This window comes from Oryza glaberrima, chromosome 6 (genome assembly GCF_000147395.1).
Source record: "Oryza glaberrima chromosome 6, OglaRS2, whole genome shotgun sequence".
Classification (NCBI taxonomy): domain Eukaryota; kingdom Viridiplantae; phylum Streptophyta; class Magnoliopsida; order Poales; family Poaceae; genus Oryza; species Oryza glaberrima.
The window spans coordinates 23,180,731-23,208,018 of record NC_068331.1 but is presented as its reverse complement, the minus strand read 5'-3'; the positions used below and the strand labels follow the sequence as shown (position 1 = coordinate 23,208,018).

Sequence of the window (27,288 nt, the reverse complement as noted above, 5' to 3'; positions counted from 1 at the left end):
GACGAGGAGGCCAGCCGCTGCCGGTAGAAAAGGCAGTGGAGCACCCAAACCACACAGCCGCTCTTATCGGCAGGAGAGTGGAGGAGGCCCTCACCTAAACCGTCGTCCTCCAATCTCAGGATGGAGCGCGCACGCCGCCTCGCCAACCGCGCGCTGCTGCGCCGCCTCCTCGCGGCGGCGACGGCGGAGTCCCCGGCGGCCCCGTCCCGCGGCATCTCGACCCTGGCCAAGGGGTCGCGCCCGCGCGCCCCCCCACGCCCGGCGCCCCACCAGTACACCACGGGGCGGCGGCCCGTGTCGGCGTCGGCGCTGCAGCCGAGCGACACGTTCCCGCGGCGGCACAACTCGGCGACGCCGGCGGAGCAGGCGGCGATGGCGTCGGAGTGCGGGTTCGGCACCGTCGACGCGCTCATCGACGCCACCGTCCCGGCCGCCATCCGCGCGCCGGAGATGCGCTTCTCCGGGAGGTTCGACGCCGGGTTCACCGAGTCCGAGATGATCGAGCACATGCAGCGCCTCGCCGCCATGAACAGGGCCTACAAGTCCTTCATCGGGATGGGGTACTACAACACCCACGTCCCCGCGGTGATCCTGCGCAACCTCATGGAGAACCCGGCGTGGTACACGCAGTACACGCCGTACCAGGCGGAGATCGCGCAGGGCCGCCTCGAGTCGCTGCTCAACTACCAGACCATGGTCGCCGACCTCACCGGCCTCCCCATGTCCAACGCCTCGCTGCTCGACGAGGCCACCGCCGCCGCCGAGGCCATGGCCATGTGCAACGGCATCCTCAAGTCCAAGAAGAAGACCTTCCTCATCGCCTCCAACTGCCACCCGCAGACCATCGACGTGTGCCAGACGCGCGCCGCCGGGTTCGACCTCAACGTCGTCGTCGCGGACGCCAAGGACTTCGACTACGGCAGCGGCGACGTGTGCGGGGTGCTCGTGCAGTACCCCGGCACGGAGGGGGAGGTGCTGGACTACGCGGAGTTCGTCAGGGACGCGCACGCGCACGGCGTCAAGGTGGTCATGGCCACCGACCTGCTCGCGCTCACCTCGCTGCGCCCGCCCGGCGAGATCGGCGCCGACATCGCCGTCGGCTCCGCGCAGCGGTTCGGCGTGCCCATGGGGTACGGCGGCCCGCACGCCGCGTTCCTCGCCACGTCCCAGGAGTACAAGCGCCTCATGCCCGGCCGCATCATCGGCGTCAGCGTCGATTCCAGCGGCAAGCCCGCGCTCCGGATGGCGATGCAGACCCGGGAGCAGCACATCCGCCGCGACAAGGCCACCAGCAACATCTGCACTGCCCAGGTACACTACACGCACGCCACCCGTTCACCAAAATGCCTGACAGCGACAGAGGCGATAAGAGATACGATGAATTTACTAGTCGGTAGTGATAAAGATTGGCTGTGGTGTAGGCCTTGCTCGCCAACATGGCAGCGATGTATGCTGTCTACCATGGTCCCGAGGGGCTAAAGGCAATTGCCGACCGTGTACATGGACTGGCTGGTACATTTGCCCAAGGATTGAAGAAGCTCGGAACAGTGACGGTGCAGGAGCTGCCCTTCTTTGACACTGTCAAGGTCAAGGTCGCTGACGCGAATGCGATTGCCCAGGAGGCCTGCAAGAACGAGATGAACCTTCGTGTCGTTGATGCAACCACGGTTCGCTTTTCTGTTTATGTTTCCCTTGTATTGCAACCGAGTGAGTTTGTTGATGTTGAGTGTTGAGCATTCAATTCAAGTTGTGATGTGTTGCAGATAACCGTTGCCTTTGATGAGACCACAACCTTGGAGGATGTCGACAAGCTGTTCAAGGTGTTCAATGGTGGCAAGCCAGTAAGTAGTCATTCAATCGGCGCAAAATTTGTGTGCTTGATAGTGAAATTGGATCGTGATATTAAAATGATGTGTCGTTACAATCATTTTTAGGTGAACTTCACTGCTGAATCCCTCGCACCAGAGGTCTCAAGCTCAATTCCGAGTAGCCTTGTGCGCAAGAGCCCCTACTTAACCCACCCGATCTTTAACATGTATGTGATGTTAAAAGGCATGCTGCTTTTCTTCACTAATTTCTTGCAGTGTTAAAGATAAAACTGAACTTATGTTGTGGGCTTCCAGGTACCATACAGAGCATGAGCTTCTCCGCTACCTGTACAAGTTGCAATCCAAGGACCTTTCACTGTGCCACAGTATGATCCCTCTTGGTTCTTGCACTATGAAACTAAATGCTACAGTGGAGATGATGCCTGTCACCTACCCCAACTTTGCAAACATGCACCCATTTGCACCTACTGACCAAGCCGCAGGATATCATGTGAGGGGAATTCAGCATTTGTTTAGTTTCTAAATGCAAACTGTTCATCAGATGATCTGAAATGGCTTGTTTTGTGATGAAGGAAATGTTTGATGACTTGGGCGATCTGCTGTGCAAGATCACTGGCTTTGATTCTTTCTCTTTGCAACCAAATGCTGGTGCTTCAGGGGAGTATGCCGGATTGATGGTTATCCGTGCTTACCACAGGGTATGTCATCATAAATAAGTTGGCATAGCTCTCCTGTTTTGTTTCACATTTTATATTTACAAACCATGTTATAAAAACTGCAGGCAAGAGGAGACTACCACCGGGATGTCTGTATCATTCCTGTGTCAGCCCATGGTACAAATCCTGCAAGTGCTGCTATGTGTGGAATGAAGATTGTTGCTGTTGGAACTGATTCCAAAGGTAACATTAACATCGAGGAGTTGAGGAAAGCTGCTGAAGCAAACAAGGACAACTTGGCTGCTCTTATGGTACTGTTCTTTTTGCTCTGTAAATGTTATCATTTATCTGGTCTTCTGGTAGTACTGTGGAATGCCTATGGTCTCTCTGGTCAACTATTCACTGTTAAATTTAGAGCTAGTTTTCTAATACTGTACTATCACTGCATCACCTTTTCGCTATATTTAGCGTGTTGCTTAAAGTCATAAGGCTATTTCTGTACTTTTTGTTGTTTCTAATATATATTAGGATAGAAACCAGATAGCTGCTCCATAACATGATCCCTATAGTGGCTGTATTTGTATACATTCAATAATTTGAAGTTAATCGACATATATAATAGAAACAAATCCCCAGTTAGTTTAGTTAATCTTTTTCCATATGAGCAATTTTATAGTCTTTGAGAAGGTACCATGAGATACCACTTTTTCCATTGTAAAGTTGATACCTCCTGGTATCTAATTACTAGGAGGTATCAAATTTTACACTAAATTTTTAGTACCTCATGGTATCTTCTCAAGGATTGTAAAATTGCTCTTTTCCATATAGGCTATAGCCCGCGGGTGATTTGTGAATAAGATTTTTTTTTATTATGGGCATAGAAACATAATAGTTCACTCAGGTTGATTTGATTTATAAAACAAGATTTTGAAATATGTTGGCCTTATGCGTAAAGTAACAGAATATTGCGTGGTTGCTCTGTTCACCAGGTTACCTATCCTTCGACCCATGGAGTCTATGAAGAAGGCATTGATGAGATATGCATGATAATTCATGAGAACGGTGGGCAGGTCTACATGGATGGAGCTAACATGAATGCTCAGGTTAGTTGTTTGCAGTTTATCATGCCATCAGTCTAGCATGCTCTCTTCAAGTCTTGATGGATTGGAACGCATTGGGGTGAGGCTCTATAAATCGTACAGATGGCCTTTTGGCATGGCGATGATTAAAAAAACAATTAGTTGTGCCTATGAATTATACTAAACATGTTTATGTAACAAGTCTATTTTAATTCAGTTCCAAACACAAGTATACCTTGTTTTGAAACAAACACAGAAGTACCAACTTTCATTTGCATGTTTATCTTTCAATGACCCTTATCCAATTAATTATGCTGAGATATGCTATCTTCAATAAAATATGATAAGCTTTCTCCAAGTTCATCTGATCCCAATTGAGAACTTCTGTTATCGTAATTTCAAAAAACCCCATCTGTCGAGCCAAAAATATTCAATACACTCCCTAACTAACAGAAGTTGTCTTTTTACAGGTCGGATTGACAAGCCCTGGCTTTATTGGAGCAGATGTTTGCCACCTTAACCTTCACAAGACATTCTGCATTCCACATGGTGGGGGTGGTCCTGGAATGGGTCCTATTGGTGTTAAGAAGCACTTAGCACCATTTTTACCATCTCATCCAGTGGTAGGTGCTCTGAATTCAATGTGCTGATAATCTAAACAGATTAATGCTCAATGCCCAACACTTACCTTGAAATATTAGACAAGATTGATATAACACAGAATGCTAGACGACCTTAGAAAATTTCCATCTTTACTCTTCTACAGAATTAGGCAAATTATACGAAATCATGTTACACTCTATAACTAGTCTTTTATGATGTGTTGGACTGAGTATATTTCAGAGGATTCCACACAAACATACATTTCTCTATGTCATCAACAATGCTGTGTTGATTTTTAAAAACTAGTTTCCTTGTAATCCTAACTCCTTCAACTCGAGAATTATTGCTGGTTTTATTTTCTCGCTTTCTTGGTGCCACATTAGCTTAGGTGGGTATGCTAAGTGACACCTTATTTTCATTTTATATTAACCTAAACTCCTGAAGCAAGACTTGCCTGCATCATTTTTCATATCAAAAGCATAGTACGGTGATATTATGTAAAAAAATGCTGTAGAAGTTTTTGTTGATGATAAAACTACTAAACCACATTCGGTACTAAAACCAGAAGTGTTCGTTCATAATCCCATCATTCTTTTTAACAAAAAAAAGCAGATGCTACTTCATTAACCAGATTAATTCTGTAATTATCAGATCACCACCGGTGGCTTCCCTCTCCCTGAGAAAACCGACCCTCTTGGTACCATTTCTGCTGCCCCATGGGGATCAGCGTTGATTCTACCAATTTCCTACACATACATAGCCATGATGGGTTCTAAGGGTCTCACTGATGCTTCAAAGATTGCAATCTTGAATGCAAACTACATGACAAAGCGTCTGGAGGTATATTTGTTACTCGTGATCACTTACCCATTGCTACCTAGTTTGATTGTGTTTGAACTAGTTTTCTAAGTTTTACCATGTTACCTGTACAGAAACACTACCCAGTTCTTTTCCGTGGAGTCAATGGAACTGTTGCCCATGAGTTCATTATTGATTTAAGAGGATTTAAGGTATCTATCATAGTTATTTTGGCATTTGGACCTTGAGTTATGCATTTCAATTTTCTTAATTGGATATCGCAACCTTTTGCAGACGACTGCTGGTATAGAGCCAGAGGATGTTGCAAAGCGTTTGATGGACTATGGATTCCATGCACCTACTATGTCATGGCCTGTTCCAGGCACACTTATGATTGAACCAACTGAAAGTGAAAGCAAGGTAAAACACTAAAACACATACTATATTCCTTAGCATTGTACCAACCATTCTTTTATATGAGCTTAATGTCACATCAATTATCTCGCAGGCCGAACTAGATAGGTTCTGTGATGCTCTAATCTCAATCAGGGAAGAAATTGCAGAGATAGAAAGTGGCAAAGCAGATGTGAACAACAACGTCCTCAAGGTAAAATACTACTATACCGCTATCTGTTTTCATATATTAGATTGTAAGTTCGTAACACCTATCTATCTATATACGGGCAATTATGTTCTTACCCCCAATTCTTATAGGTTATATAAGATGTTAGTAGACCCCGTTCAATCCTAGTCCTCATGCTGTATGCAATTTTGGAGATACATTAGCATGGTCCAAACTCAAAAGTTCAAACATGAGGCGGCTGCATAGCTCTTGCATCACCAGGATGTTGACATGTGATTCTTGTTTTGTTCCGTTGTTGTGCAGAGTGCTCCTCACCCGCCCCAACTTCTGATGAGCGACTCATGGACTAAGCCGTACTCCAGGGAGTATGCTGCGTTCCCTGCAGCGTGGCTTCGGGGCGCCAAGTTCTGGCCAACAACATGTACCTACTTGCTTGCTTTCTGTGTCTCCAAAAGATCGCTCTTAATTTGCTCAACACAATTTGACACCAACCTAATCTGTATTCTGCCGTGTCTGTGTGCTCTTACCAGGTCGCGTGGACAATGTGTACGGGGATCGCAACCTCATCTGCACTCTGCAACAGGGATCCCAAGTCGCAGAAGAAGCTGCAGCTGCTACCGCATGACGATCTTCCGATAATCACCCAGATTTGTAAAACAGCACCAACAAGTCATAATGCTTCCTGTAGGAGGGAAGCATATGCTCTCTTCTCGTTCAGCTTCCCAACTTGTATATAGCTTTGTGACAGCTCCTGATTCTCTCCTCAGCTGCCACCTTCTCCTGTAATTCTCTACTCCATTGCTTCCCCATTCCCGTTCAAAGGTGAAATTAGCTTTATTGACTAGCATTGCTACACTGCTGAGTACAGGAAAAGAAGTTATGATTCATCTTGCGCATGCGCTCTATCCATATAGGGAAATAAAAAGAAAAATAGGAAAGAAAATGGTGGCTATTACTCTATTAGCTAGGAGTATTGTTTTTTTAGAGAAGGATATTTTTTTACCTGGTCTTTACGTCCAACCGGATATATGCAACATTTTTAAATTAGGAACTTAGCCTATCAAATAGGAAACTTAGCCCTTAACAAATAACTCAATCTAAAATTTGCTCATATAGATATTTGAACTCAGAATCTTAGGATGCTATTCAGGTCATTGCAACTACTAGATTACATGCCCTTTCACACTCTATTAGCTTTTGTATTCATACATAAGAATATTTATGAATATTCAGGGATGAGTGATGACATTTCATTTTGAACGGAGAATGAGTGGCACCAGTTGAGGCAGTTCTGTCAAATGGGCCTATTTATGCTTCATCTTCACAGAAGAAGCAGAAGTGTTAGTACGAAACAGCAGGATTGTGTTACTGAGTAGTTGTGTACAGTGATAGCACTAGACGTCTCCTATCACCTACAATCTGATTTAAGACGTTTCATATGTTTTGAGATTTAAACTTGGTCATACTTGTTCCGTTTCATATTATAAGACTTTCTAGTATTGCTTATATGATTCATATAGATGTTAATAAATCTAGACATACATATATGTAACTAGATTCATTAACATCTATATAAATGTATAAATGTGGACAATGCTAGAAAGTTTTGTAACCTGAAACAGAGGTGAAAAGTTCATTACATCTAGGCACACAAAAGATGGAAATGCGCCAGAGGTGAAAAGTTCATTAAATATTATGGTAAAATTTACAATAGGACACACAAAAAACATGTAATTGGCTGTTGGATACCACAAAAAATGTGACACTGTCTATGTATACTGCAAAAGTTGTGTAATTGGCAGTAGCACACCGGAAGTATTATTTTTTTCGTTTTCAGGATAAAGTGGTGAGATTTTTTTTCGAAATGCTCGGATTGCCCCCCGTCGACCCCGGTAACAAAAAAGGAATCCATAAAAACTTGGGATCCAACACCATGACTCGATTCTGTTGATTCACTGTCTATTTGTCCTTCAACCGGATTAATGGTCAACGACTTTGACAGCCTTTCCTTCACACAAGGTTTTTAATCCATCTCCCCCGCTTAGGACAGTAAGGGGAAGTAGCGATATTCCGATTCCTTCGTGGGGAATCAACGAAGGCAGCCGCTCCCGCAGCTTTAGTACTTAAGTTAGCCCCAGCCCTTATCCCGCGATGAGAAGGTAGATGCGGTAAGCCAACTCCTATCCTTCTTGCGGAAAGAGCATTCAAAGTGTCGACGGATTCACAGTTCTCCTCCCCAGCGCCGGCAAAGGGATGTCGGTGTCGTCCACGCGGCGAAGCTGTAGAGGAAGAGAGACGGCGGGCAGGTGCATCAATCGTAATAGCGCGCCCCCCGTTGTCTCCTCCGCTCCTCGCGCCGCCGCCAAGACGAGTCGCGTCGCGGCTGCCGATCTCAAGCAGAGCAGGGGAGGGTATCCTGGTGAGCATCCACATCCTCTTTCTGATTCGACTCAATAGTAGTTTATTCATCCAAAATGGCCACCCTCATAGCTATAGGATCGATGAAACTGGTATAAATCCTTGTTGACTTAGGAAAAAACTATTAGTATGTTATTTTTACATTTACTTTCTGTGTCAATAGCTTCAAAATGATTTATGTTGCTGTTGCCAGAAAACATTCCGAACTTCCTTCCTCTCTACTTAAGTTGCATGAAACAATTTTTCATGATCTTACTGCTCTTTAAAGAGAACATTTTCCAAGCTAATTCCTAGATATAGAATTCTTTAAACAGTGTGCTATTTAAGTAATGATAAAACATGCTTTAAAATTTCCATGTTTGAGAAAAAAGTGAAAGAAAAATAAATATTATGAGTTGGGGACACTGAACCTGGGGCTTCCGGCAGAGCCAGCTATCACAGACTGATCATGACAGTACACGGCTAGAAGAAGGACAATTGGGCAGAGGCTGAATATTACTAGCGTTTGCTCATGAAAATCTGTTGATCAATTCCCATGTTCATTTAATGATAGCAGTGTTAGTGTGTTATTTATAAATAACTTGTCAAAAACGTCAAATATGTGCTGAAGTTGCATAAGATGATTTTGTATCGTCTTAATCCATAAATAAACTTCTTGTCAATTGTCATTTCATTAAAAAAATAGTAGTTTCCTTTCAAATATGTTAGTTTTCTTGACACGCAGTATGTTCTTTTTTTTTTCTATTGACTAGTGTTGCTTTCCTGTTAATCTCGCGACACATGTATGTGAGCGGTCGTGCAAGCATGCTGAAGCAGTAACGGCAATATCCTGGGACGACGCTCTGCAACTGGGCATGAGAAGTTTCGAGCACAAGTTCTCCCGTGAAAAAAGAAAAAAAAAACAGAGCAGAGGAGCCGATCACGGCCCTGAAGTCTGAATCGGACTCGCGGCGACTGGCGGGGCAAGTCCAAACTCCACACGAGCGCGAATCCGCATCCTGTTCGGCCACGTCTCCCTCCCGTGAAACCTGGGCCGTCCGCTCTATCGCTTCCCCCACCCTTTATCGTCATAATTAATATTTGTGATGAACAAATTTGCTTTACAAATGATTTAATTAATGAATTGGTTTGAAAAGATGTGTGGATGTTGGTGTGAGTTTGTGTGACTAATTGGGTTCATATGTTGTGATATCTGTGCTTAGAACAGTTGTTTTGTCTGATTGTGTGCAGGTGACTTGAGATCAGTTTTGGTCAATGGTGAGCTCCAGAACTATGCTTAGGGAGGAGCAGAGGTTTAGTGCGGTCGAGATACCATGTGAGAAGATAACTAGAGTCTAGATTCTTGGAGGTCAACTTCGGCCAACGATGGGGATCGGGACTAGACTCAGGGATGAGTTGAGGTCCAGACAATCAAGGATACCGGGTGACGAAGTTGGATACGAGATGGCACACGGTGAATGAACACTGTGTGACGGTGTGGGAGAGATCTTTGCAACGAACTTCACGAGGTATGTGTGCAAGCGTTGGTGTTTGCGAAGAAAATTGGAAGAAGAATTGGAGTGAAGCATATGGTTGCTACAGTACTCGAGGTACTGTAGTGTGTGTAGTATGCAGTATGCACGTATGTGTTGTACATGTGTACTGCAGGTGCTTGTCGACATGGTCCATGGTCCAGGAAGCATATATATGTATGTACTAGAAAAATGCCCGTGTGTTGTAATGGGTGAAAAATTTTCGATTACAATATACGCTTTTCATGCATAATCATCTCAATGATAATGTTGGTATCAATCGTTGTAGCTAAGACATACCCTAAGGAAAATTGGAACATCTTCAATGTAATGGTTTAACCTCGACGATGGCAACCTACCAATGCATGCTTTACCAAAAAGAGTTGTATTATTTATGTGGTTGTATACATATAATCTGAAATACTCTTTCAATCTCATTCTTGCAACTAATAATAGGATCAATCAAATCCTACATTGTCTCGCATGGTCAAGTCTAGACAAAATATAGTCATTGTGCACTCTTCTCTTAACAACAATTAAAAATTATTTACTATTATTATTTTTATATGATACGCTATCAAGACTATTAGCTATACTTATCAAAGTAGTCTGATAATTGCATAGAGAGTCGTGCGGGGTCTCCAGTACAGGAGCAAGAGCAACACAAGCCATGTATATAGGAGATGGAAAAAAAAATCAAGGATCCTATCCTACCCAAGCCTCAGATCAATTTGATCTTGTTCCGATGAAACCAAGCCCAAGCCCATGCATCCGCACATAAAAATATTCAACAAATGCTTTGGAAAAACCAAACCAACGTGGTAGATGGCACAAATGATATGAATCTTTCTCATGGAATAGGATTTTTTTTTCTGAAATTGGACAAATTTTTTTCGCATTGCACGGTGCCGAACCGAATTTTTTTATAAATGCACGTATTTTCTTGCGTTGGGTTGGACAATTTTTTCGGAGCAATACTTTTTATAATAAACGGTGTTTTTTTTCTCGGGTAGAGTCAGACAATTTTTTCGATCCGGTTTTTCTCGCATGGATTCAGTCAGTTTTTTCCGATTCGCCTTTTTTACAAACAACATTTTTTAACGGTTTATTTTGGAGTGGTTTTTTATCTCACATTGAGTCGGACCTTTTTCAAACCGTTTTTTACAAACGACGGTTATTTTTTCTCGTGTTGTGTCGGGTGGTATATTATTTTCTCGTGTTTTGAGTTTGGATGGTTTCTCGAACCGGATTTTTTTCTCATTTATTATTTTTTATGGGAGTTGGGCTTTTTTTGTTTTTTACAGAGGAAGCAATGTTTTCTTTTTTTTTTTAAAGTCAGACGTGAGAGTTCTCTATCTCTTATCTTACGGGAGTCAATTTTTTTTTTACGGACGAAATTTTATCTCTTATTTTATGGGAGTCAATATTTTTTACGGACGAATATTTTCCTTTTTTTAGGGAGTCGACGTGAGAAGTTTTTTTTTAACAGCAGCCGGACTTTTTTTTAACGGCCGGACTTTGTTTTTCCTATTTTAAAGGAGTCGGACGTTTTTTTGCCTGTTCACTTTGATGCCATTTTTAACCTTACCAAATTTTGTTAAAGTTGTCAAAAAATTGGCTACATTTAGTTTGCTGCCAAATTTTTTAACTATATAATAAATGCAAATTTTGGCATAGTTGCCAAAATTTGTTAAGGTTTTTTTTGGCATCAAAGTAAACAGGCCCTTTCTTTGAACGGACGGTACTTTTTTTTCTTTTTTTTATTTGCGACCGTAGTTTTTTTTTCTTTTTTTATTTGCGACCGTAGTTTTTTTTCTTGCTTTTTATTTTGAGTCGGACTTTCTTTTTTACGGCCGACGGAAATTATTTTTTGTAATTTTTTAAGTAGTAGAGATGTATGTATATATATGCACTTGTTCTCCTGGTGATGCTAACCGAATAGGACTTGGTATAATTTAAACCAACTCTTATCCAGCCCAAACGGAAACGGACGGGAGTTTGTTTCCTATTTTTTGAAATCGGACAGATTTATTTTTTATTTGCGGCCGTAGTTTTTTTCTTTTTCCTTTTTTCCTTAATTCTTACTTGAAGATCAATCACAAGAAAATTGCATCAAATTAAAGCATATCATCACAAATCTTGAGCACTACTGATTAAAAGAATGGATTGGCCCAAGATGTTATTAGAAAATTTCAGAGAGGTTGCAGAGTTGGACAAAAAAAAGATGGTTTCAGCGGGGGTTCTCACCAACAAGGAGTAGTGCTTGACCGTGGAAACGAGAAAATGGTGAGAGAACCTCAGGATCTTCGGCTAGGGGAGCGGGGCCTCCTTGAAGAGATGTTGATGAACGAAGAGGTTGAAGATGGCGAAGTCAAGCCGCTGGGTAGGGTCGAATCCATGGACGAAACTCCTGGAGAGGTGGCCAAGCTCCGGTGTCGACACGGGGCTCGGGGAGCGGCGGTGGTGGCCAGCGCGTGGAGAGGGAGCAACACCGGTGAGGCTGGGGAGCAGCGGTGGTGGGGCGCGCAGGATAGGGCGAGCGGCGCCGGCGACCCGCCTGGGTGAGGAGAAGGCGAAGCGGCGGCGGCGGCGCTTAGGCTAGGTCACGACAAGACTCACGAGTCACGACAACACAAGCGCTACTTCCGCTCCGTATTCGATTTGGAGCGGTAACGGATTTGTACTGGGCCCGGATCTGGAGTATTCGATTCCAGGCCACCCAAAACAAACAAATGTAACGGGTTCAATTAACGCTGCCAGCAGATATGGGCCCAATTTTGGTTTTCGAAATCGAGGGACGAATCCTATTGAAAATAGGAGCTCTACTCCTAGCTTGAATAGGAGATTTTTGGGTATAAATAGATGATATGTTGAGGTGAGAAGCATATCGACTTTTGTAGGTTCGTTTGGTCTTGTTCGATCCTACATTACCATCACCTTCCGCGGCTTCCGTCCTCCCCGTCTTGCTCGCCTAATCCGAAGCCCAAGTTCTCCTTGCTCGAAAACTTGCCGCCTCATCACGCCGGAGGGTATCATCACCGCCATCTCCCACCGCAGCACCATGAACGGGATCGGTGAGCATTCGCCTCTCCCCTACTTCGCTTTTTTGTCGCGCTCTTGCTGTTTTTTTGGGTGATTCCGTGATTGGGTTTATGGCTTACTGTTTGCGGCGGCGGGTTTCTTATGCAGAGCTCTCATCGGAGGACAAGGCTATCCTCGTGGAGACGCTCAAGGTATAACCTCTTCCTCTCTCGCTGTGATGATTGCTTCAATTGGAGCGATCGTGCAATGATGTTTTGTTGATTCAGTGATGTGCTTGTGCAGAACAAGCTGTAGGCGTTGGCGGAGCAACATGTTGACGTGCTCGAGAGCCTGGCGCCCTCGGTCAGGAAGCGCGTCGATGTGCTCATGGAGATTCAGGTAAAGACAAAACTGCTAAGACTAGAGAGAGCTTCAATTCGCGGCATATTTTCGTTCATCGTACTGTTTATTATGCAAACCCATTGTGGCGCACATAGTGACAATATCGTCAATGAAACGTGAGATTGACTACGAGTTTTTGTATGGTTTAATTCCCTCTTTTCCAGAGGCTTCCTTATGCATATTTTAGTATTGTTATGTTCGTGAGTATAAAACGGTTGGATTATATGCTTTATCCTTTATTATCCGTTGTTGCTTCTACTAGTAGCCAACCTGTGTGTTGCACGGGTTATTTTTAATGACGCTCTAAATATTAAAATTGTATGATTATTTAAACTACGATATACTGAGCGTTGTGCACATATTAACTGTACCCAAGTAAAGACCCTTACAGAGGTTCTCCTATATTTCCTTGGAGAGGTATGTACCTCCTTAAAGAATAAATTGATTGAACTGATTATAAGATAAATAAATTTATGATTGACAATGATGAAACTTTTTTGAATCTCGTGAATCTCGGGAAGTATATATATAGGGTATACATGCCAATATTGTTTGTTATGAGGTATATACCTCCTGGGTAATATATGTGCTTATATCTTAAAAACAAAAATAAAAATTAAAGAATATTTACAAACATGAGTTTTCAACCTTGTAACCTTTAGAATTAGTTTCGGTAACCCCATTTATAAGAATGATATATCTCATACTGAGGTATATATCTTTTCAAAGATAGGAGAAAACCTCTTATATTAAAAATAAAATCCACACCCGCTGCAACTTGGTAATTATTTTTGAATTGATGAGCCAAATTAATAAAGGGATAAATTAAGAAATCAATATGTGAATAGTGCCATATTTTGGGGAAAAAAATGTTTCTAAAGAGTCCATGCTATCACCTATGGCTTGTTTTATTAACACAAACACTTGAGATGATCTATGGTAATGATATTACAATCCACCTGGAATCATTCTAATTAATTAAGGCGGGAGTTCCTTGAGACCCACGAATCATCAGCCCCTGTAATGTTAGGACTGATATTATAAACACTATAATTTTAATCTCCTGGAATTTTAATTCATCTTAGAGTCACAATTTAGTCTTTTTAGTAAATTATACGCTAGCAGTAGTTTAACAGTACACCAAAAAGCTCCTGCAATAGCAGGCAAGTTCAACAAATAATTAATCAATCGAGTGTTCATGATTAGAACACTAACAAATTTGGAAAGCTATACCAGACTTGCGGGGTTGCGCGGTTGCATCGACGTGCCAATGGCCTGACAGCACGCTTGGCGATATTGGTTTAGTACAGCTTCCTCTAATTATTTCTCATTGAGATAAGCAATTAGTCTTTTGACCGAGAAAATATAGCGAGCAGGGGATATCTCAATGGAGTTGTGGCGTGGATGCTGCATTAATCTCTCCGCTTGATCGTGTTGGTGGAGTCTAGATTGTATTCGATCTGCCGTTTGCGTGATAGACTACTACAGCTGGAGGTAGTTTTGATGGGCTTTGGAAGGAAGATTAGCCCACCACGTTAATTAAATCTTTAGAGCCCACCATGCTAAATATCATTGTAGATCTACGGTTCTAATTTTACGACCCGTCTAATCAATGGTCAGATATTTCTGGTTAACATGAGAGCTTCTAAAAAGTACCCAATCAGTATAAGTAAAGATACTCTAAGAAATTACAAATTATGCTCTCGTATGCCAGCGGTATCCATTGATTTCGTAAATAGATTTTTTTTACCTTAGCCTTTTAATGTTATTGATTGTGTTATATTTGCTACAAACTTTATTCCACATACTTAAAAGTTTCTAAAACATGTTAAATGTTTCAGAGCCAATATGATGAACTAGAAGCGAAGTTCTTCGAGGAAAAAGCTGCTCTAGAAGCTAAATATCAGAAGCTTTATGGACCATTGTATTCAAAGGTAACACATACTTTTTGTTGCAATGTAATGCAATCTGGCCTTACCTCACCTATCTTTCTTTTCAAAAAGAGATGCATGTTTTGTGTACAGGCAACTCTCCTCTAAGAAACATATCTTGAATTATGTTTATGAGTTTTCAATATGATGTGCTGTTCTAGTGACCTTTTTTGTGCTTGCAAATTTCCAGCGTTTTAAAATTGTGAGTGGTGTTCTTGAAGTAGAGGGCAAGACCGAAGAAAGAGGTGATATATCATTCTTGTTCATACTATAGGTGTTTTGGGCACGTTTTGGGTTATTGATAGATTGGGTACCTTTTTAGTTTTTTCTATAATCTTGTCACGATGCTTCCATGCAGAGGAAAAGGGTGTTCCAGATTTCTGGCTCAATGCAATGAAGAACAATGAGATTCTTGCTGAGGAGGTGAGAGGCTTTTCTAGTTTGTAAATTCCCACTTTCCAAAGTTATCAATGTTTTTATGCTGTCATTAGAACTTGAGCTAATATATTTGTTCAGTGTCCCGATTTGCTTAGTGCTGATGATTTTTGTAATGAATATTTTTTCCTTTTCCGCTGCCACAGATCCATGAGAGCGATGAGGAAGCTCTAAAGTACCTTAAGGACATCAAATGGTGCAGAATTGATGATCCAAAGGGTTTTAAGTTCGAATTCTTCTTCTATACAAATCCCTTCTTTAAAAATCAAGTGCTGACTAAAACATACCACATGATCGATGAAGATGATGAACCCATCCTAGAGAAAGCAATTGGGTATATATCATTTTGTTCCTGCAAATTTGTGTATTTGTTAGGATGAAAAAAATATCTCTTGCATTTCCTATTTGAATTATTCCCTGACTGCTTTATTTTTTAGGACTGAAATCGAATGGCATCCAGGATATTGTTTGACACAAGAGGTGCTAACAAAGGAGAGTTCAGAGAGCACTAAACCTATAACAAAGACTGAAGAATGTGAGAGCTTCTTTAATTTCTTTAGCCCCCCTCAAGTTCCAGATGATGATGCAAAAATTGATGAAAATACCGTAAGTTGAACAAGTAATTATTCTATATACATTGATTCCTAAAACATTATGCCCAACTTATGGCCTTTTTGGTTGCTGCTTCTTAACAGGCTGAAGAATTGCAGAACCAAATGGAACGAGATTATGACATCGCGTAAGCTATTATGCTCCATTGCATTCTTAACCGATTAGAATTGGTTTTTTTATTTTTGGAAAGGAGAAGCGATTACTATTGTGTTATTATGCATGATGTATACTGAAACACACAATTCTTTAAATTATTTATGAACAACATACTTCCTGTATATATTATATGGTTATAAATTAGCTTGCCCATGTTGCCAGATCTACTATCAGGGATAAGATTATACCACACGCTGTTTCTTGGTTTACTAGAGAGGCTGTTCAAGATGAGGATTATGGAGCTTCTTGGGTGGATGATGAAGAAGAGGATGACGACGACGATGAATATAGTGATGAAGAAGCATAAGACATTCGAGTGTCGTTTGTTCTACTAGGGTATTAGAACGTTAGATGCTTTTATCTCCATTGTTATCCTTCTATTTTGAACGGAAGGCTGGCAGAGTTGCTGGACAGCAGGGTGAGCGACCTGCGGAGTGCAAGCAGCAGTAGTTTTTCTTTTTCTTTTTCTTTTTAATCTTAGTACTCCGAAGTCAGATGGAGTGAAGGATATGTAACTACTAAAAGTTGATTTTCTTTTAAAGAATACTAAAAGTTGATTTTTCAACTTTTCTATGTGCTTTTTTATTTTCTATGTCTAGATTGTTGTTTTCCCTGGTACTCTTCATTTAAGAAGCAAGAGGGCCAGCATAAATCTAGGTTGGCATGCACAAGAAATTTCCTGCCAAGAAAATAACGCAAGAAAATGCTTATATAAGACAGTCTTGACCATAATTTCGTAATTGCACTTGCATTATCTAATTAAAAGAGAAGAATAGGTTTCATTGTTTTTGACTAAATGATTTTTTAGGGGCAATATCTTGTCCAGAATAGGTTAAATGTCCACCATTGCTTTATTCCGTGGGCAACTGACTACTTTAAATTCAGCCCCACTAGAAAAGTTCATAAAGCTATCACTGATGTGTGTTTGAGGCTTGTAAGAAAGAAGAACCAGCTTGCATGATTGGATAATCAGTAGTGACCACAGCATGTCCCAATATAGGTCGAGCCATTTTTTCTCATGATAATTATTAGCCTATCTTGTGTAATTCATGCAGAAAAAAATAAGTAAACTTCTAGCAAGAGACGGCGAAAGACAAACAAATTGCTTCCAAGATAAATGCATGCGTCACTCTAGTACAGTTCTACTTGTACATTGGCAATTTAGATCCTCTTTTATTTTTCCACTTAAATACACATGAGAACAGAAGAGTATTAATCACTCTGAACAAGTGGGTCTGATGTCAGCGTCCACCAACTAATACACAAAGGTTATTTTCTTCTCGTTTTATTCTTAACATCTTTTTTTTATAAACATTATCTCGTTCCAAATCTCACCTCCTACCCTCCCTCCTCACCCACCACGAGGATCAGGGATGCGCATCATGCATCGGACAGTCCAAAATTGTACACGTGAAAGCTGGCCTGTGGGGCCACCACGGCCAGGAAGATCCTGGCCGTCGCTTCCCGTGACACCAACGCCGCTTCCTTCACAACAAGCGCCGCTGCCACCACGTCTCCGGCGGCGGCGGCGCCCCCAGCGGCCACCATCCCTATGATGGCTGCCTGCACAGGGCCTAGTGTCGGATTATACGCCACGGACTCCAGGCATATCCTCCGGCGTACACCCTACCTTCGCCATCCGCCACGGCGAATCTAGACGGGCACTCACTGTATAGCGCGTGCGCCGCCCGCGCGGCCGCCTCCGCTGCCTCCCTCAAGCATGCCTCTAGGTCACCGTTGGCGAAGCCATTGGTGATGACAGCGGTAGCGGGGTTGCCGACGAGAGGGCTGTCGTGTGGTTTGAGGACGAGGGGGACATGCTTGGGGAGGAGATCATGGGGCCCGAAGGGACGCGGGAGGAGGGACGACACCGTGCGCCACTTGGCGTCGGAGGAGGTGACAATGATGCGGATCCCACCGGTGCCGCGGATCTCCTGGAGGAACTGGCGGCATTGACCGCAGGGCATGTGGGAGATGGCGATGGCGCAAAGCTTCGACTCCCCCACTGCGGCAGCGTTGACGACGAGGAACTACTCGGCATGGACAGAATGGGACAACGGGAGGCCCTAGAACTCGAGGTTGACGCTGGCGTAGACGCAGCCACTCGTGCCGAGACCCACGGCACCCACGGGGAACCGTGAGATCGGGACCCGCGCGCGCCGCATCGCGGAAGGGACAAGCAATGTGAAGCGTTTTAACAGGGTCCATCATTTAGAGAGTCTCCCCCTGAAGCTTGCAAGTCTCTGAGCAGTCTCATACCAATTCCCTTAATACATCTCTCGAATGAGGAAGTAGGTAGGGATTTAGTGAAGATATCTAATAGATTATCATAAGACTTTGTCGGTAAGATGTTTATTTCTCCACTTTGCTGAAGCTCATGGGGATAAAACAACTTAGGGGCAATATGCTTGGTGATATTGCTCTTGATGTAACCTGTTTGCATCTATGTGATACAAGCAGCATTGTCTTCATAGATAATGGTAGGTGATTCTGAGGAACCAATACCACAAGATTGTTCAATGTGGTTTATCATCCTGCGAAGCCACACGCATTCACGTGATGCCTCAAACAATGCGGTGATTTCAGAATGATTTGTGGAGGTAGCCACTAATATTTGTTTAGATGACTTCCACAATATGGCCGTTCCTCCATGGAGGAATACAAAACTTGTTTGTGATCTAGCGTTGTGGGGATCAGACATGTAGCCAGCATCAGTGTACCCAACCAAGCTAGGATCAACAGTTTTCTGAAAGAATAAGCCAAGATCCTTAGTGCCATTTAGGTACCTGAGGATTTGTTTTCCTCCGGTCCAATGACGCTTAGTTGGAGCAGCACTATGTCTTGCCAATAGATTTATCGCAATTGCAATATCTGGCCTGGTACTATTAGCAAGGTACATAAGTGCTCCAATAACACTGAGATAGGGATATTCTGGTCCTAATATCTCCTCTCCTTCCTCCCGTGGTCGGAAAATGTCATTTTCTTTATTGAGAGATCAAACATATGTTATATATCATATGTATGCAACAATCAGGATAATGATGATAAATCAAATAACAAAAAAGTTATCCGAATCGTACATATTATGAGAGATGGATTTAGCTGCACCAAACCATAATAGGAACAAATACTACACGGGAAAGAGTATTTGAAATAAAAAATCAGGAAAGAAGATGATCATGCAGCATATGAATGGGGAGCAGACCTGTGTTTCTTAGAGGCACTGAAGAAAATGATTACAAAACTCCAAACCTGAAAAATTATAAGATCATCCATTAGGGTGAAAACGGAGCGGATTCGGATAGATAGTGGTCATACCATATCATATACCATTTTTTCAAAGTGGATGCCGAGCAGGTGCGGATGACGTGCAGATGCGGATACGAAGCGGATTATTTCGAACGTTGGATTCGGTTCGGAAACGGAACAAAATTATCATATGTTAAGTTTGTATTCAATCCATACAACAAGAGAACAACAATACAATAAGCAGCAATACGATGGCAAAACAACATCTGAACATGATGGCAAAACAATAGTGACGGTGGATGGTAGTCGATCGACAGTGGACGGGCCTGTGGCGGCGCCAGCGCACGTGAGTGGGAGAGCCGAAGGGATTAATCGAAGGGATAGGGATAGCTGGATAGGAGGTGAAGAGATCAGAAGATTGAGGGTTTAGGTTAACAGAAATGGGCTAGATAGGCCGGCCGATGTAAAATGGGCTCAATTGTGTAGTTGTGTGGCCTGAAATATGCAGATTATCTGCCAATCGTCTATCGGATAATCCAATTAAAAAATCGGATAATCCACATCCGTCGGATATCGATGATACCACATCCGCATCCGTATACGACAGATATCTAAAAACTCTTACCGTATCCTTACTCCGATCGGATTCGGAGCGGATCGGATCGGATAATATCCGCTCCGTTTTCACCCCTATCATCCATGGCCGGTGTGCTTCTTGCATTACGCTGTCTGACGAGATGAAAGACCATGGGTTGTGACCGATTATGGTTAAATCGCGGATGAAACTTAAGAGGGAGTAGTATAAATCATTTGGGATGACCCTTCATGTACTATCTCTTTTATTGCTCGTAATTCCTCCTTTGGTAGCTTATAATTCTTTTTATTACTCGTAATTCCTCCGTTGGTGAAAGGAGGCCAAGCTGAAGCGGCAATAAATACAGAGAAGAAGCGATCATCGCTTTGGTCATAGACTATTGCTATGGGTTTGGGCCAACAGAAGGAAGGATTTATGAGAGGCGCATGAGTAGAATGCGATGGCCCAATATTACCGAACCATCGATCCGGAGACCTACAGAGAACCTAACGGCTGATATAATGTTGATGACGTGACGAATCGAGGAGGCAGCTTTGGGTCTTAATTTTACAGAAAGAAAGGATATGGACATTAACTTGGAAGATCAAAATCAAGGAACACACGCGGATACATCCATATGCTCTCCAAACCTCAATCTGTCTCTTAAACACGATGAACACACACAAAGAGATCGATGATGATCGAATTAATAATCCATTAGAGGCAAGCGAGCTCCTTGAGGCACCCGATGGACTTCCCCAGCGCGTGGTCGCAGACGGCCGTGGTCTTCTTGTCGCTGCCGCCGTACAGCACCCTGACGTCCTGCATCGCGACGCCGCTGCACGGCAGCTTGCCGGAGCAGAGCAGCTGGACGACCGCCGGCGTGTTGGACGACCCGGTGATGTTCCTGAAGGTGACGTCCCTGACGGACACCTTGGAGTCGCCCTTGCTGGTGCAGATGCTGTTGGGGCAGTACTTCTGGTCGATGATGATGGGGTTGTCGACGTGGTCCATGACGACGCCGTCGTAGGACACCTTGGACACGGTCACCGGCGACACGGAGTCCTCGTACGACTTGATCCGGAGGCCATTGGTGGTCTTGCGGAGGACGCAGCGGGTGACGGAGACGTCCCGGACGTCCCGCTCGTCCTTGTACCGGCCGAGGCTGCCGATGCTGATGCCGTGGCCGGGGCCGCAGGTGACGCCGGTGATGTTGACGCCGTCGGTGCCGGGGCCGATGGAGATGCAGTCGTCGCCGGTGCCGATGGTGGTGGCGGCGATGGTGATCTTGGAGGAGTCGCCCATGTGGATGCCGTCGGTGTTGGGGCTGTCCCCCGGGGCGCTGATGGTCACGCCGCTGATCTTTATGTCCTTGCACCGGTAGATGTTCATGTGGAAGAACTTGGCGTTCAGCAGCGTGATCCCGCTCACCACCCCGTTGTTCACCGTGTTCAGCACCAGCGTCTGCATCCATCAAACGCACCAAAAATGGTTCAAGGGCACGTAAAATGAGAAAATCATTAGCGTATGATTAATTGAGTTTTAAAATGATTCTACCTGGTATTTTAAATCAACGTCAATATTCGAAAGTTTTCGTACGAAAAATATATTACTCCCTCCGTTTCAGATTATAAGTCGGTTTTACTTTGGTTAAAGTCAAACTACTTTAAATTTGATTGAGTTTATAGACAAATATAACAATATTTATAATACTAAATTAGTTTTATTAAATTAATAATTGAATATATTTTCATAATATATTTGTCCTGAGTTGAAAATGCTACTACTTTTTTCTATAAACTTGGTTAAACTTAGAGCAGTTTGATTTTGTCCAAAGTCAAAACGACTTATAATCTGAAACGGAGGGAGTACCATTTAGCAATTTAAAAAGTGTGCTAATGAAACCGAGGTAACCGAAATATGTATCATGATCAGAAAAGACAGGGCCTATTATATGTTTCATGATCTATTGATCCATATGCATGGTGTAACACGTACGTTGGGGAGGAGCTTGCAGTTGTAGTTCTTGGCGCAGGAGTTCTTGCTCCAGACGCCGGGGCCCTGGCCGTCGAGCTTGCCCTTGCCGGAGATGACGAAGTTGTCGACATGGCGGACCTCGACCCAGTTGGGCATCTTCTTGCCCGGGTACTTGCTGAGGTCGTTGGAGCCCAGCAGGTTGCCGTCGAGCTGGATGGTCACGGCGCCATTGCAGGGGCCCCTGAGCTCCATCGCCCCCGTCATGAAATCCCCCTTGGGGATCAGGATCGTCTGCTTCCCGGCGCCGGCGCACGCCGACCTCCACGCCGCCATCACCGCGCCGGTGCTGTCCGCCCTGCCGTTGCCGACGGCGCCGAGCTTGGTGATGTCGAACGTGCCGCCGGGGCCGGCCGCCACCGCCGCCGCCGCCCCGTAAACGCCCTCAGTGATCTCCTCGGGCTTCTTGCTGTGTCCGTGCGCGTTGGCGTAGGTAGTCACCATGAGGAGGAAGAAGAAAAGGACCATGGCAGCGTCATGGTTTCTGAAAGCCATTTTTTTCTTTTTTTTTTTTTTAATTATTGACCGCCGGTGCTTCTCTCTCCGGCGAACTTGAACGCCGGCCGGCATGCACATATATATAGTGGTGGTGGCGACAACAAGATTTTGCTATGTTTGTGGCATGCATGCATGTGTTGGCCTTTTGCTATTTTCAGGCCATGGCTTGGTTGGCTGGCGGTTGAGCATTGCTATGGTTCCCCATATCGGAAGAGGCTCCTCTTACATACCCTAGAGGGATATGAGCCACTGACGTTCATGAAGGTGAGGTCCACCTATCAGGGATCCACGTTTTTTTTACTTTACTTCAGAGGAATTTCGTCTCTTGGCGTCCCCATGTTGCCTAATCTTAGTTTCAGTCCACTCAAAAGGTGTGGCTCATCAATTTATGCAAATTGGTATTTAAAGATTGTATTTATAGCATGCTATTTCAATTTATACCTGATTTTAGTTTTAGAGAAAAAAAAAGACTCGGTTCAATTTCGCACTATTAATAAATGTGTTGTAGGGTGTAGATCTCTTGTGGCCTCCGGACCTTGAAGATGCTGGAATTCAAATTGGGGGATGAAGATCGTTAGCATTCTAGTATGAAAAGTTGATGTTAAGGAAATATCAATGAATAAGTTATTAGAACTCTTTGCAACTTTCGGAAAACTAGGGCCGACAACAAAAACACAACTTATACATATAAAGTTTTGGGTGATCTCGCTATACACATCAACTATTAAAAATTATACAATTACTTCCCATACTAGTATACTACTCTCTCTGTCCGCAAAAAAATCGATTCCTGGGGCGGGGTGTGGTTGTCCCAAAAAACCAATTCCTGTAAAAAAAAAGATATACATTCAATACCGCATGGGTGCTCGAGAAGGAGTCAGAGGGCCTCAACTTTTCTTTTCTCCGGTTCACACGGCAATCTTTTCCCCTCCCTCTCATTTGGCTTCTCTCTCCCTCTGCCTCCTCAGTTGTTCAACTCAATCTCTCCCTTCAAATTTGCCCCTCTTTCCACTCCTCTCTGCAGGGATGGCGGCGACGACAGGAGATGGATGCGGCGATGATGGTGGCGGTGAAGGCGGTGGCAGATCAATGCCGCGGTGACGACGGTGGCAGATCGATGCCGCGGTGACGACGGTGGCAGATCGATGCAGCGGCAACAACGGGAGATAGATGCGGTGGCGGATGGATGCGGTGGCGACGGTAGGGGCATATTGTTGTGATGCAGGAGGTGAAGGCAAAAGTTTGCAGGCCTATATGTGGCAGATCTGATTCAAGAACTTGATTTCATTTTTTCCCCTCTATTCTTGGTTCTTCTCTGTTCTTCGTTCTTGGTGTAGTTCTTGTAGGTTGTTCCCTTTCTAACGGCAAATATAATCTTTTCTTGGGCAAATGCAACTCAATTTTTGGCCTTTCCACCTCCAAAGTACTGGAGTTGGAGTAGTTGTATAGTACTAAATTTTAATGCGTGTGCAGAGAATGGTAGTGTTGATGGATGAATGCAGTTAAGGATGGTACTTTGGTAATTTCACGTTAATACTAAACTTGCCTCGGGGATCTAGGAATAGATTTTTTTTTTGACAGATGGGGTACTAATCATTTTTCCCCTACTTTATACAATATGTATAATGTATCTGAAGTGAAAACTTTATATGTACGTGCATGTTATGTTAAAAGTACATAATTTTATAGAATTATATGTACACTATGTTAAAAAATTATGTAGGAATTTATAGAATTCTTGTGATATTTATTTATTGGTGTGAACAGTGAGTACACCCAAAGCTTATGTGCACATATGATATATTTCCATGACACTGTTGAGAACATCAATGCAGATTTGTCAAGAAAAAAAAGAAGGTGAGGGGAATAGCAAAATCCCTCCGTCCTTAAAAAACCAACCCATTATGTTACGTTTTAGGTTCGATTTTTAGAGATGGATGGAATACTTCAGATGTTCCATTACAGGGGAGAACAAGATGTCCCCATAATTAAGGATCAATCTCGTCATCGGTCGTTTACAAGAACCAAAATTTCGTCCACGCCAACTCTCTGTGACTGTACGCTATATAGAAAGAAAACAAGAAAGTGAAAAAAGAAAAAAAAAACAGAAAACAGATTTTCATATGCAAGGGGGCGGCACAAGCGTCCCGCCGGCGACGCCTCCGGCGACGTTGGCGCACCGCGACACGGTGGCCACCCCTCGCCTGACGTATCTGAGGTCGATGTCCCTGAGCTCCACCCCGCGGCACGGGCTCGCCGCGCTGCACGACAGCTTCACCGCCACCTGCGTCGCCGACACCCCCCTGATGTTCCTGAACTTCACGTCGCTGATCCTCACCACCGACGGCCGCCGCTCCTGTGCATGTCAATGAATTCCTCCGGTGAGCCCAGCCATAGACAAAAGCTTAAGATTTACTCCCTCCATTTCAGGTTATTTTGACTTTAGTCGAAGTCAAATTATTTCAAGTTTAACTAAGTTTATAGATAAGTATAGTAATATTTATAATATTAAATTAGTTTCATTAAATCAATAATTAAATATATTTCCATACTAAATTTTTTTGGTTGAAAATTTTACTATTTTTTTCTACAAACAAAGTCAAAATTAAAACAGTTTGACTTTAACCAAAGTCAAAACGTTTATGACATGAAACGGAGGGAGTATTTAAAAAGATCTTTGTGTGTGTTCTCTGACCGATTGATGGTGGCAAGAGAGATAGGGGCAGTACTCCTGGTCGATGATGATGGGGTTGCGGACTCTCCTCATGACGATGTCCTCGAAGACGAGGCCGGAAACGACGGCGGCGGAGCTCCGCTGGCCGCCGCGCCACGTCTTGATCCGCACGCCGTTGGCCGTGCCGGCGATGGTGCAGTTGGACACGCGCAGCCGCCGCACGTCGGCCTCGCCGGGGCTCCGGCCGAGGCTCCCCACGCTGATGCCGTGCCCGGGGCCGCACGACACGCCGGACACCGTCACGTCGGCGCTGCCGGGGCCGACGGAGACGCAGTCGTCGCCGGTGGCGACCGCCGTGTCGGTGATCCGGACGCCCGTGGAGCCCTGGATGTGGACGCCGTCCGTGTTGGGGCTGTCGCGCGGGGCCCGGATGCTGACGTGGCTCACCTCCACGTCGTGGCTCCCGACGATGGTGACGTGGAAGAACTTGCTGTCCAGTGACGTCACACCCGTGATGGTCGCGTTCCTCACGCTCCCCAGCTTGATGGACTAAGCACACACATAGTAAATTTGAGTCATAAAAAAAATATATTTTAAGCCAAACGCTCACAATACTCGAAAGAAAAATAAATAAAACCATATATGTGGCGTGTGAGTGAGTGCGCGCGTCTTGTCTGATTTATTCAGCGGGTCGTTGTTATGGATTATCTACACCATCAAGATAAATTAATTTTTTTCATAAATAATAAAACAAGTGTTGTAAGTAATACAATAGAAGAAAGTTTTATTTTTAAAAAATATATTTTTTGAAGCATAAAGCAAATAATCCATTTTAATATAATTTGAAAAGAAAAAAATTTACACGTACATGATAATTTCATTGTGTACTTATATGATCAGTCAAAACCTGTTTGAAACACGAGGTTCTTATTACATTGTTCAGATTGAATTTTCGACACCCGGCACCGCGTAACTTCAAAACTTACTGAGGGAGGAGGCACGCAGTCCGGTTTCCAGGGACAGTCATTGAGGTGCCACGACGACGCGCCGCGGCCGTCGAACGTGCCGCCGCCGGTGACGAGCAGGCCGTCGATGCCGGCGAAGTTGATCCACTCGTGGTACCCCCGGAACGCGTCGAGGCCGGCCGGCGCGCGGACGACGCCGGCGACCCGCACCTCGACGAACCCCTTGCAGGGTCCCCGGAACACCACCGGGTGGAGCAGGTAGCCACCGCCGCCACCGCCGCCGCCGCCGCCGGCGGGCACGACGACCGCCGCCCTCCCCGGCGCCGCGCACGCCTTCGCCCACGCCCTCTCGAACGCCTACACAAAAAAAAAAAAAAAAAAAAACGCAAGCGCGATCACTACAGCATTGCAAAATTAATGCAAATCTTTCAAAATGTTGACAATTCAGATTTGGTTTGAACAATTTGAGCAAATTAGCAACCAAGTTGCAGCGATTAATTACCTTGGAATTATCTGTCTGTCCGTCGGCGACAGCGCCGAAGTCTCTGACATCGAAGACTAATTGGCGAGCAGTACAAGTAGCCTGTAGCCACCACCAGCTAGTGATGATCAGAGAAGACATGGTAATTTGTAACAGAGGTGTCATACTGTTTGTGTGTCAAAACTGAGAAGCAAAGGTTTCTGCATGCAGGTTTCACCATATTTATATGAGCATCTAATTAACAGGGCTAATCTAGCTAACAGCTAGTAATATATATTTGCAAGGCCGGTGAGGAACTTGTCATGCATTATGATGGCCTTCCCTGTAACGCATTCTTGGAACTGGGTGATTGAATACTAGTGTTTGTTAGGCTACTGCTCTTGCCATGATCCCCAAGTTTTTATGGGTTTTTAACCTTCTTTCATGGCTAGATTGTCTCACACACTGCCAACTTCTAGCAGGGGCTAGCAGTTAGTTAACACACCATGATGGTGGTCACTTTGTCAGGCAGGTAGAAACACAGCAATGCTGTCTGATGGCGATCATAACTGCCAAAGATTTTTCATTAATTTGCCACATTTTGAGGGCTTTTTAGAACAGAGGAAAAACATAGGATTTTCGAAGGACTAAAATCTTCTGCAAAAACCGTATGACATCCTTTCGAATAAAGGAACAGGCCTAATAATTGCTTTCCTGTATCCTCATTCTACAGGAATTCTAGCGTGAGCTCATGCCTCTTATTTTACTTTTCTTTGCTATAAGTCCAACGTTCAATTCCC

General features: G+C 44.0%; 4 protein-coding genes and 1 pseudogene across 4 annotated transcripts; 2 read left to right on the top strand and 3 right to left on the bottom strand.

Moving 5' to 3' along the window:
- Positions 1-54: 54 nt before the first annotated feature.
- Positions 55-6,435, top strand: LOC127776656 (glycine dehydrogenase (decarboxylating), mitochondrial-like). Its single transcript, XM_052303149.1, has 15 exons — positions 55-1,311; positions 1,422-1,667; positions 1,764-1,841; positions 1,935-2,035; positions 2,124-2,319; positions 2,402-2,527; positions 2,611-2,796; positions 3,475-3,588; positions 4,035-4,187; positions 4,819-5,007; positions 5,100-5,177; positions 5,260-5,385; positions 5,474-5,572; positions 5,852-5,969; positions 6,079-6,435. Exons 1-15 carry the CDS (start codon positions 121-123, stop codon positions 6,171-6,173), a joined length of 3,096 nt encoding a protein of 1,031 aa, XP_052159109.1. The 5' UTR covers positions 55-120; the 3' UTR covers positions 6,174-6,435.
- Positions 6,436-12,629: 6,194 nt separating this feature from the next.
- LOC127777016 (nucleosome assembly protein 1-like 4) lies at positions 12,630-16,565 on the top strand. Its single transcript, XM_052303534.1, is given in 10 exon segments — positions 12,630-12,710; positions 12,802-12,897; positions 14,742-14,834; positions 15,022-15,076; positions 15,190-15,254; positions 15,413-15,600; positions 15,704-15,872; positions 15,962-16,005; positions 16,197-16,334; positions 16,418-16,565. Coding segments are annotated over 10 exon segments (996 nt in total). The 3' UTR covers positions 16,485-16,565.
- An 849-nt stretch (positions 16,566-17,414) lies between these two features.
- Positions 17,415-18,229, bottom strand: LOC127777015 (cytidine deaminase 1-like; annotated as a pseudogene).
- A 2,156-nt stretch (positions 18,230-20,385) lies between these two features.
- On the bottom strand, positions 20,386-22,458 carry LOC127775771 (exopolygalacturonase-like). Its single transcript, XM_052302067.1, has 2 exons — positions 21,856-22,458; positions 20,386-21,321 (listed from the first exon to the last, which is right to left on the bottom strand). The coding sequence occupies exons 1-2, from the start codon at positions 22,384-22,386 to the stop codon at positions 20,575-20,577; spliced, it is 1,278 nt and encodes a 425-aa protein (XP_052158027.1). The 5' UTR covers positions 22,387-22,458; the 3' UTR covers positions 20,386-20,574.
- A 1,772-nt stretch (positions 22,459-24,230) lies between these two features.
- LOC127777891 (exopolygalacturonase-like) lies at positions 24,231-26,674 on the bottom strand. Its single transcript, XM_052304513.1, has 4 exons — positions 26,531-26,674; positions 26,050-26,385; positions 25,085-25,612; positions 24,231-24,745 (listed from the first exon to the last, which is right to left on the bottom strand). Exons 1-4 carry the CDS (start codon positions 26,672-26,674, stop codon positions 24,509-24,511), a joined length of 1,245 nt encoding a protein of 414 aa, XP_052160473.1. The 3' UTR covers positions 24,231-24,508.
- Positions 26,675-27,288: the final 614 nt, after the last annotated feature.